We start from the raw sequence: 12,188 nt of genomic DNA, 5'->3' as shown, positions 1-12,188 counted from the left end.
ATTGGCTTTTAACTTCCTATGGTTCACCTGTAGATGCGTTGTGTTGTACTCGCGAACGTTTTCTCTCGCAGTTAGATTTCGTATGGCTACCTATTTGTTCATTTTTCGGCTTGGCATTACTACTTGATCGTTGCTCTGATGAGTGAGCGAAGCTAATTGCTGAGTGACGCCCTTTGGTAAATTCATTGACAAGTTTGTCTTTAATCTGTTTAAATTCTTTAACAAAAGTTTCTTTTAAAGAATTATCCCTTGGTGTCTGTCCTAGTACCTGCTTCTGTGCACTCTTGATGGCAGATCGCACATTGCCATCAACTTCTATAGTCTTATGTTCTGTCCATTCATATAGATCCTCTTCTAGCTTCTTACTTTGGTTTAACAGGTAAGTATCTATTTTACTTAATGAGCCAATCTGTAAATCATTTAGATGACCAGTTAATCCCTCTATTTTTTTGGTAATAGTGCAATTATTCTCAGTAAAGTTGTTAACCCATTCCGATATGACCCCAAACTGTTCTGAAAAATTACTAACACTTTCGTGGATTTTGTTGATACGGTCAGTAATTTTAACTTCTTCTTTTTCTCGATTCACTAATCTGGATTCTATATTATCAATTTTAATATCAACATTAACCTGCTGTTGAATAAACTTATCCTTCCAGGCAATGATCATTTTAGCCTGTTGTTCTGCAAAGTTATTTTCTAAGACCTGTTGTTGATTCCTGAATTTGGCATCGATAGCTGCTTGCTGCTCCATTATCCTAGCATCGATGTCAGGTAATCTATTTTCTAACATCTCCCACTGTTCAGAAAATTTAGTATTTAAAGTTGCTTGTTGTTCAGCTTCATCAGAAAATTTCGTATTTAATATCACTTGTCGTTCAGCTAGTATTTAAATCACCCAACATATTTAGCTTTGATAGTATAGCACTAAAGTACATCTGTATTTCCTGAACCGGTTTGTGCAACATTCATCATGCATTTGTTGCCTGCTTTCTCCTCGGGATCAAAATTATCATCATCTACTTCCATAATCTTACTTTCTATTCCAGAACCAGATACACTAGGAGTAAGAATTTTGTCCAACTCTGTAAATGATTCTCCTCCTACGTTAACAATTGCTCTGTTTATCTTCTCATGTTCGGATAATTCACTTAGTTCAACAACAGATTCTGGAATGGTTTTGTCAAAATCACCATGTAATCTCCTACTTTGCTTTGACATGATGAAAAATTTTGTTAACTATGGTTTACTACAATTACAATATTCAAACGACACTACATTTACTCCTACTTGAGACAAGCACAATGAAAATCTCACTGTTACCAATATGGTAAAATAATGAAATCTACGGTACCTAAATAATCACTTATTTTGATTAGTGCCTACTGTTTATCATCTATTTGGGATTGTTGCAGCTTCACCCATGTCCCTGCCGGCAGCTTATGTCACTGTCTTGACTGGCGTTCTGCTATCGAAAAGTTCTCTGACGTGTTGCGTCGCTCCGTCTGTAGATATCTCATGGTCGGAAGCATTGACCCTCATGTGGCAGTCTTAGAGGTTGTTGTCTCTGCTGGGTTCGTCGATGTGAAGTGCCAAACAATGTGTAGTCCGGTGTCATCAGGCCCTTTGCTGTAGGCGAACGATGTGTCACTTGGTGTCATCGAGTCCCCGCGTTGTAGGCGCCAACTGATGTGACGTTCCTTTCCTCCTCCTTCACTCTCTGGGAGGAGACACGACTCGTAACGATGTTCGTCCCCATCGGTATGACATGGAACAGCATTTGTAACTCTTGTAAGAACACAACTCCTTGCCTGGTTTATAAATATTCTGTTATCTGCCCACAACAGCCTTCTCAGCTTGTGCAAACTGGTAAACTGCAATTGTTTATTTTTATTTTTATGCCCAATTATTTCCGTGATGAAATAAAATCTCGATTCTTGATTTCATCATTATGGTCGTTTTTCGCATCATACATAGCGAAGATGAAACTTTGCTATCTGCTATTCCGATGCTGCGTCAAGTTATTAACAACAGTCCAACATAACTCCAAAGATAATTTATATTGGGGTAAATGTTTTTTTAACACACCGTAATGCTGGTTTAAACTAATCGCTCTTCACTGTCCATTATTCATGTACTCACTTAGTTACTTAAAATTTTTTAAAGAGTCAATCAACTTGTATTAATACACATTGTATTGTCCATGTAATGAGTTAGGTGACACTTAAGATTTATCTTTTGACTCAGATTTTATTGTTCTTTCTGTAATTAATTGTTTCTCCGTACAACACGGGCACACCGATATGTTATTCAAGATTAACTTCTGTTCAGTTCAGTAATTGTGACACTGGTGACAACTTTTGACTAATTGGCATACTTGTCTTTCGTCGTGTCTTCGTTTTATTGTGCCCTACTCAAGACTATGAATTGTTTTTCTGTCGTTGATCCATTGGTGTCAAGGTTTGTAACTGTTCATCAGTACGAAGGCCAAGTCCGATAAACCAATATCACTCAACTGAAGTCTAACACTCATCTTAATATACCGTCTCGTTGAGAATTGTAAAGATTAACTTTCTTCAGTCAAATGACTGAGCAGTACTTCAGTCTCTATCTCACGAATTATCGAACTTCGAAAACTGAAACAACCTAATAGTGTTTGCAGCCAGACAACTATCGCAAAAGTACTTTAGAGTGACTCAAGAGCAACTAACTGACTGAATATTTCCTTTTCCGAGTTGCATTGCAGTCACATTGAATTTCCTATTCGATGCAGCTACAACACTCTTCCATGGTAAATGTTATCTTTGACTGAATTACTTTCTTGGATTTAACCTTTGTTCATATGATTTTGAATTTATTCTATAGGTGTTTGATAAAGAATCTATGATAATCCTTTCCTTTTATGTACCCTATTTGTTTGCTATTCTCAGTATTTGAATGATATAGGTGTTAATCAAAATATTACCAGTGTAGATTTTATTGTAAATAGTTGCTGTCACTGTCAAGATGACTCACTTCCCTACTTTAAGTTTCCACAAAGTTTGTTAATTGGGGTTTTCTGTCCTTGGGATGTTACACAAGCTAAGACAATAAAACAAAGTATAATAAATGTAAGCAGAAGGAAAAACATTACAGGAAAAAATTTAAAAAATGCAACACAAATTGGTTTAGGAGGGGTCAAGTTAGGTTAACCCCTTAACTGGTCTGGACGTGTTAACGTGCACACCTTTGTACCTGTCTGTGTGTGCTCTGAATGTGTTTACGTGTGCCACCAGTCCTTTTACCTGGTACTCTGAATGTGTCTATGCGTAGACACATTCAGAGTACCAGGTAAATGACTGGTGGCATGCATAAACATGTTCAGAGCACACACAGACAGGTACAAAGACGTGCACGTTAACACATCCAGAGCAGTTGAAGGTTTAATGTAGTTTGAACCTGGAATGGTTGAAGCATGAGAGGATATGTTGAAGACAAAGTTCCCACCTCACGAGTCCAGGAAAATGAGTGCTCAGGATTCAAAACACCAGTGTGTGGAGTTGCAGGCTCTCATGTCTTAATAGTCATGCTGTACAACATATTGAAATCTCCAAAACAATTTGTCAGTGTCAGTTAAACATTATACCGGTTTGGTGGTTGTCATTCGTGTGTAGAAAGCTATGTAATTAACACACGAGTTGCAATTTTGGTTGGTCCTCGTAAAACCTTGCATTTGTATTGTGTGATTTATTTTATTGACACAGGAGAATTGCCCCAATTTAATCCTTGTACCACTGAAAAGATGAAAGAAATAAGTATAGTGTTAGTGGTGGTGAGAAACAACTGAAATTGTTAAAATTGAACAAAGCTCCAGAGCCAGGTGGAATCCTTGTCAGATTCTATACAGATGATTTTGCAGCTGAGCTAGCCCGTCTTCTAACTATAATCTATCATCGATCCCTCGAACAAAAAATTGTGCCCTGTTCTTGGAAAAAGGCACAGATCACACCAGTGTACAAGAAGGGTAGTAGAAGTGATCACCAAAACTGCTGTCTAGTACCCTTGACATCAGTTTGTTGTAGAACCTTAGAGCATATTCTGATCTCAAATACAGTGAAGTATTTTGAACAGAATTACCTCATCAGTGCCAACCAGCATTTATTTTGAAAACATTGAGCATGTGAAACCCAACTTGTGCTTTTCTCTCATGACATACTGAAAGCTTTGGATCAAGGCAGTCGGGTAGATGCTGTATTTCTTGATTTCTGAGAAGCATTTGAATTAATACCACACCTACACTTATTGTCAAAAGGACAATCATATGGTGTATCACGTGAACTATGATTGGATTGACAGTAATTGGAAAGATGGTCATAAGTTTTGACAAATGCTACAAAACTATTATATGTATTTTGCATACAAATTTATTTGTTAATTTTAGATCTGTTTGACAGACTGTGCATTATTCTTTTCACAGGTTTTGTGTTCTATGTTTTCCTAGTGTTGGCACTAACACTGGCAATTATATCATACTTCGGCCCACGATATGGACAACGAAATGTTGTGGTTTACATTACGTTATGTTCTGCAATTGGTTCCCTCAGTGTTATGAGCTGTAAGGGCCTAGGACTTGCTATCAGGTATTATAAAAATGCAAAATTTGTATCTCAACTATTTTCTGGTGTATTGATTGACTCATGTGTTATTAAACTATTTTTCAGAGTGCTATTTCCATAAGAATCATTTTATTTTTAAATGAGTTGTTGAGCTTGCCATAGTTGCAGTGCGCACTAGATATTGTTGTAGATCTTGAAATGTGGCTGGAAAAGCCACGGAGTAGAGTCCGGTGTGACAAGCATGCAGACATGGTCTATAGAAAACAGTGACAGATTTTTTAAAAATATTCAGCAAGCCACCAAAGTATTATTTTTTACATCACTGTCATAAAACATGAGTGGGAAATGCTAGACTTACTTTATGGTTTGTTGGATGTCTTGCTACACTCCCTTTGACGTGGTGATCATTGCAGCATTTTTTTTCTAATGGAATGACTGCGAAAGTGTCAGAAAGGGGAAAATATGAGCCTTTGTAGTGGTTTTGTAGGATGTGTAGTAGATATGGTAATAGCAGAACCAGCTAAGAAATTGTTGCCCTTCAGATTGTACTAGGAAAGAGAAGAAATGCTCTGGACCTATGAAAAGGAAGAGGGGAAGAGACAGATGGGAAGTGATGACAGACAGTAGAGGGAAACAGGTGTGGATTTATTTCAGACATTCACATCATTAATGTGGAAATTAGGTTGACCTTTTGCATCATGAGCAAATGCATGTCTAGACAGGGCTCAACAAACTTTCGAAAAAAACTTGAGATGTAAGAATGTAGAGAAATCTGCAATGGGAAATTAATTTTAGTTGTTAGGTAATTCTCACATTAGAGACATTAATTAACTATTTCATTGTGAACTAAAGCGGAATTGCCTTTTTTTTCTTAAGATAGGTGGCAATGGTGTCAGGAGGAGTGATTTTGTAGAAGAAGATACTAGGTTAAGTTTTGTGGTCTGACCAGTTGTATTGAGTGAAACCCCTATGTTCAGTGGCTTGTGACCGAAGATGCACCAGCATTAAGAATGCCAGTGTGGAATTCTTATTGACTGACATCATTTGAAACCCCTTTTTCTAGAAGAGTCTGTATAGAGTGGAACAGCCACTTAGATTTATCTAACTTGGTTAATCCCATCTGAACATCACATGATCTCTGGTAATACGATATGATATATTGGTAAAGGAAGAGCTGGCATGTTTATATGAAACTTATGCATCAAGAACATTTAACAAAAGTTTTTTTTCGATGTTGCTGGTAGAAGTGCAGTTAACTGTTTTCTTCTTTTTCTTGTGCCCTTTTTTCTGCATCAGCACAGGGTCAGCAAGTTATTTACAGAATTGGGTTGGCTTACCCCCCCCCCCCCCTCCCCTCCCCCCCCCCCCTCTTCCTCGGTACCCCCTGGGATGAAAGACGTGTATGCCAACTATCTGTGTGTACTGTTAATCATGTGGAATTGAGAAAAAGTGGTCTAAATGTTTGTAAATCATGTAACTGAGGCAGGACTTGGGTAGCTGCCTTGTATCCATGTAGTGGGTTGAGGGAAACTGTCTAAAAACCACGTCCAGGCTGACCAGAGTTCCGACCCTCATCGTTAAGTCTGCCAGGTGGTTTCAGTCAGGGACTGATGAACCTCTCCATCCTGGAAAGCGGAGCTTTAACATGTACGCCTATCTGGGCGAGTAGAAATGTAGTTACCTATGTCACGCAGTATTCTTACTGCTTCGTTCTGCTGAGTATATTCTTTATATAAGTTAGGTGCACCATTCCAGAAGATAACACGGAGTGAAAATATACAAAGGAAACAATAAAATTACAAAGAAACAGAAAGGCTGGCCAGTTCTTTATCTTCAGAAAGCAAACTCCAAGTATTGGTGATACACATTTAAAAGTGAATAAAATTATTTCTGGCTTTTGGAACTATTAATTCCTTGCTGAGGGAGGAGAAAGGAGAGAGATTGGGCAAGGTTAAAAGTAGTGGCTGTCATTCAGTCATATGTATTAGAGAACCCACCTGTTTTCACGAAAAGGGGCAACAAAAGATCTTTCTTACGAATACTAGACATAGTTTTTTTTTTCTTTTTTCCCCTAAAAGTGTATCTCAATGGGACAAGTATTTTACATCATTAAGGTAATTACTAGTCTGACTCTTGGTTTCCTTGTAATTGTGTGAAAATTGAAAAAAGCCAGCACCCAAAGTTTTAGGTTAACACAGTTACATACTTGATTAGTTATTCTATGTATTAGCTTTATTTATACTTTTTATCCAGCTGGTCTTCAGCGGTTTTGCATGATGTTTTATTTAATGTATATTTGTTAATATTTACTTCTGGTAGTATCAGGTCATCTTTTTGTTAGTTTGAAACTGAATGATTTTTATCTTTGAGGTTCTTTCTCCCCCTCACTGTTTCACTCTTCCATCTCTATGAGGAAGGAATCTGTTGTTCTAATAGGTAATAATAGTGTTCGATTATTTACATGAGTTTCTTTAGGCTTTACTGGGAGCTGTACCTCCTTACTGTAGGTACTAGGCTTGGTATAAAAAAAACTGTTGTTTTAAGGTTGGTACGTTGGATGGTGATCATAAAAAAATTTTGAAGTTGTACATGTATCATTTGGATATAATTTTTTTTAAACACTGATCAGTTTTGAAGTAGGGTAGCTGTTGAATGGATCAAAACACTGCAGTACTACTTAGAGAGTGAATAGTGGGATCTTGCCATGATGGGTGTAGTATCTCCATTAAAAATGAAACTAGAGTTTTTGGATCCTGCAGCTTATAATGAACAGTGCATTGACAGTTGGACTTTACATTCAATTTTACGTCCCGTGATGCAAAATTTTCACATGGCATTCAATAAAAGTTCTTTAACAGCAACAGTGAATTTATAATCTTTTGAATATATAACCTTTTGTGGGGACCTGTGACTTGTCTTCATTCTAAATGGATTACAGAAAAATTTTAAAAAAATACTTAAACATGTATTTGCAACAGTATGAATTAGCATATTTTGCTATTCATCTCACAGAGCAAGAATGGGTGACAGACAGGTGCACATGAAAGCACTTTTAAAAGTAGACTACGCTATTGGACAAACTAAGTGTGTGGTGTGTGTGTGTGTGGTGTGTGTGTGTGTGTGTTTGTGTGTGTGTGTTTGGTAAAATGTAAGAATAGTGTTTGTTTATTTACATGTATTACACAGAGCCAAGGTTGTCTCCAACAGTGGTCATGTCTGTGTGAAGTGAAAATGTATGAATAGGCATGTGTTTCTCTAAGTTTATTTGGACTTCATTAGTTGGCTTGTTCTACCTTTAAATGGTCCCATTGTTTAAATACTTATCTTGTAGATGTAAGCAGATTTTTGTAATTCGTTATGAATCAAAGTCTAGAAATTATATGTTGACTGAAGAAGATCAGTTTTTAAAACTGGTAAGGGTTTTTGGAACTACATAAAAAGCAGTGTATTGCTGTGTTTGTCTGCATTTCTTAGAAGTAGTATGTTAAATTCACAGCAGTATTACTTCTTAATTTTCTTTTTATTTTTCATTTCCCATTCACCTAACATTAGCAGTATTCTGAAACATTTGCTATATGTTAATTTATCATTCTTTGCTGTCAATTGTTTCTGTGTGTCTAATTTTAGATTGTACACAACACTTTAATTATATTTCTCATGTATGTAATATGAAGATTTCTTCTTTTTATTTTATTACACAGGGACACCGTTTCAGGGAAATCAAATGAGGTATCCAACTGGCTTACATGGCTTCTGCTGATGGCTGTTATTCTCTGTATTTCAATACAGATGAATTACCTAAACAGAGCACTTGATCTGTTTAACACTGGTATTGTGACTCCTATTTATTATGTTCTTTTCACGACACTAGTAATTGTGTCATCAGCAGTGTTGTTTCGTGAGTGGCAGGATGTGGGACCTGAAGACATTGTTGGAGGCATGTGTGGCTTTCTTACTGTTGTAACAGCCATATTTCTACTCAATGCATTCCGTGATATTGACATTTCGTATTCAGATGTGAGAAGTATGTTGCGTCCAAGAAAGACAGGTATTGTATCTGTGGGAACTGAAGGAAACAGAGCAAATGGAGTTCCTGCTTCAGCTGTTTACAGAGACACAAAGCGACTGTTAGGCAGTGATGATGAATCTTCATCATATGGCAGTCCTGGTCCAACTCCTCCTGTATGACCCATGGCTACTCCTGCTACATTTCGCAGGCTTCAGTCTTCAGGACTGTATCCATAGTGTTTTTATTCCCAACAACTCTGAAGGATATGTACAAAGATATTTGTATTATTTTTTCTGTTGGAGAGACTGAATGAGGAAATTATCTGTGATTGTTGATAGCTGTGATATGCGCAACAGTGACTGCCGGTTGTAAACAGTTTTATGGCTCTGTGTTTGTCACTTAAACATGGATGTGTGTCTTTTGCATGTATAAATGTAATATATTTTTGTGTGGTATTTTTAAGACTTGAACTTATTTATTCATACAATTGAGTCATATTCAGTGTACAAATAATGAAGATAGTTATACTATAATTTGTTAGTAATACCGTTTCAATGTTTAATGTTGATAGTCTGAATATTTAAGTAATTTTCAAATTAACATTCATTTTTAGTTTCTGCGGTGCCACCCCACTGGTTACTGCATTCATTTAAATAAGTTTTTATACTCAAATGATTTTATTTGTTGAACTGAGAGTAGTTTTCATGTGTTTTATGCTTTTCTTTGTTAAAAAAATTCAGAAAGTGTCTAAAACTGCCGGCCAGAGTGGCTGAGCGGTTCTAGGTGCTTCAGTCAGGAACCGCGCGACCGCTACGGTTGCAGGTTCGAACCCTGCCTCGGGCATGGATGTGTGTGATGTCCTTAGGTTAGTTAGGTTTAAGTAGGGGACTGATGACCTCAGAAGTTAAGTCCCATAGTATTCAGAGCCATTTTTTTTTTCTAAAACTTGAGTTGTTAGTGTGTGCTCATACCTCAGCCAGTGATAGAGGGATTGAGTAAAGTAAACCTCTAAAGCCATACAACAATGGAAAATCCGTGATTGAATGTAAATATTACCCTTATACTGAATCAGTAAACCAGATGTTTTTTTTAAATGGATATTATGATAGTACCAAAACACTGAATTCTCAATGCTAAAAGCTGAAATTTCCATCTGTAGATGAAATGAGGATAGTGCTTAGTTGCACACATAAATACCAGGTAATTTTCTTCCTGCAGGTTTGGATCTTTTTATTTGCATCTTTGCACCATCCGAATTTCAGTTGTAGTGGCCCGTATTTGTTATATGTTGTACCTCCATTGTGACACTTAATCTGAGTATAGAATTAAGATCAGTGTAGAATAACTGAATAAATGCTGTGTCTGCCCATAAATATACATTTTCAGGAGTATGAAGAACAATTTTTTTTATCATGTACAATAAAAGCAGTGAGATTGTGATGTGGTGATAACTTCAACTGGTTGCATGACTTTTCGGGTGCTTGTATTGTTAATGTGAAGTTCCGAACAATTAGCCCACAGCAGATGATGACATTTTTAGTATAAACAATCTTAACTGTAAACTTTTAATACGTTAAGCATAATTGTGGAGTGTTGATGCTACAAGTTAGAAAATCTTTACTTTGTGGATGGCTTAATTATGTTGGGAAGAATACAGTCAACTTCCAGAAATGGATTATGTAATGAAAATATATTGTCCTGGCACAGTGATAATCAGAAATTGTAATGTAGACTATCGCTACACTTTCAGGTGACCATTCAGTCAAATAAACTAGTCTGGAGAAACATGCTTCTTCCTTGTACACATCAGTATCCTTTTCATCACTCCAATCAGTTCCTTTGTCAGTTCCCTCTTTAAAAACATGTAACTGTGTAGTTAATGTGTGTGTCTTGAGAAAAATGCTAAAGAAGTTCATTTGTACGTAGCTTTAGAAATGTTTACAGAAATAACTAACATAACTCTTTTTCACTAAACATGCAAGATGAAACAAAAATTCCTGCTTCTGATAGAAATGTTTGAATGATAAAGGAGAAATTCTTATATGTACAAGATGTCTTTAACATTTCTGGGATTGAAATTCCTGTCATTTGTGGGAAAGCAAACGATTTTTTAAATTATTTTATTTATCTTTGCTCTCTGGTAGAACCACGTGTAAACTATTCTCAGTGGCCTGATTTTATGTGAACTGTTGGCACACAAAGAAATTCAGCATTATATCAAGTCATTTCAGAGTTGCTGCAGCCTAAAGTTCCCTGTAAATGATCACACAATTTGCCAACTTTACTAGTTTCGTCAAATATTTGTCTATGCCAACTTTGTTTGACATGTTTATAGAACATGTTTGTCAACACACAACAGGAATTTCAATCCCAGAAAGGTTTAGGATACCTTGTACAGGTAAGAATTTCTCCTTTACTATTCAAACATATCTATCAGAACCAGAAACATGGAACATTTGAGTTTCATTTAATCCTCTAGGTTACACTTCCATCACACAATGTAGAATGATAGCAAGTATTATCAGTTGCGATGGTGGTGCAAAGTCAGTGATGGAGCCAATATAGTCTTTCCCTGTACGTGTGTTCATAACTGGTACCCGAGGCAGAAAGGGAAATAGCAGATTCCTCTACAGTCACAGCACTTTATTGATATGGTATCAAATTTGGTTATTTTATTGCAAGGTTCAAATATCTCTGGGAGGACCTAATTAACACCTTGTTGCTATAATAACTTTCAAAAAGGTGCATGTTTGTCCCATGTTTGCAACTTCCAGAATTGTGAGAAATTTTATTTGACAAGATGGTGGAGATTATGTTTGTGGTTTTGGGACGCATGTTTAGTGAAGGAGTGTCATTACCTTTTATCTTATTGTATCATGAATTTTCACAATTATGGAAACAAGGATAAGTGATAGAAATGGTTACCAAAAGGGTAGAAGTACCAAGTCTTTTGCAGCCATATATTGCGTACTGTGCAGGAATAGGTTAAGAAAAAAACACAATGTTCAATGCACAACAAAGAAGTGGGAGTACAATAAAATAATAAAATAATAATAATAATAATAATAATAATAATATAAAGGAAGCTCTCTGGATTGTCTGTGGACAATGTATATTTTCCCATGTTGTGGTATGTTAATGAACTTTCATTAGAGGACCAAGTAGAAGATAAATTTTCACGTAACTGTGTCTTCCTTTTCCAAGTGAGTGTGAAGTAATTTGAACAGGTTATTAAGAGTTTCACTACCAATTTGGAGAAAGTTGGTGTAATCATCAGGTTCTAAGTGTAATATTTCCTTTAGAAGATTTTCATGAGTATATTTATCTTATAGTTTCAACCATTTTCTGGACCAGCATCTTGTTTTCTTTTTCTTCTTTATACAGTGCGAAAGCCAATGTAAGAGATGCTCCACCTGTATAAGTAGCTATTCCGACAAATGTCAAAATGTCCCACTACATGATACACACAGCGTGAGAGCTGCTCCAAAAGTAGCTTAAGTCTTTGTCGGTATGTCAGCGTGCTTGTTTGACAAACCTGTGTACAGGAAACAACAAACTTGACAAACAAGTTTTATCATTAGCAG

The 12,188-nt window shown here is 36.4% G+C and overlaps 1 protein-coding gene across 3 annotated transcripts in view; it reads left to right on the top strand.

The window, feature by feature from the left end:
- The window catches only part of LOC126416645 (magnesium transporter NIPA2), a 55,253-nt gene extending 44,864 nt beyond the window's left edge, over positions 1-10,389 (top strand). For all 3 annotated transcript variants that reach the window (XM_050084440.1, XM_050084438.1, XM_050084439.1), the window contains exons 6-7: positions 4,457-4,619; positions 8,297-10,389. In XM_050084440.1, the coding sequence (XP_049940397.1) occupies positions 4,457-4,619; positions 8,297-8,783 (650 nt within the window). In that variant the 3' untranslated portion in view covers positions 8,784-10,389. The remainder of the gene's footprint in view (positions 1-4,456; positions 4,620-8,296) is intronic.
- Positions 10,390-12,188: the final 1,799 nt, after the last annotated feature.

Source organism: Schistocerca serialis, chromosome 8 (genome assembly GCF_023864345.2).
Source record: "Schistocerca serialis cubense isolate TAMUIC-IGC-003099 chromosome 8, iqSchSeri2.2, whole genome shotgun sequence".
Lineage (NCBI taxonomy): Eukaryota > Metazoa > Arthropoda > Insecta > Orthoptera > Acrididae > Schistocerca > Schistocerca serialis.
The sequence above is the reverse complement of the archived record's forward strand: the minus strand, read 5'-3'. Positions and strand labels throughout refer to the sequence as shown.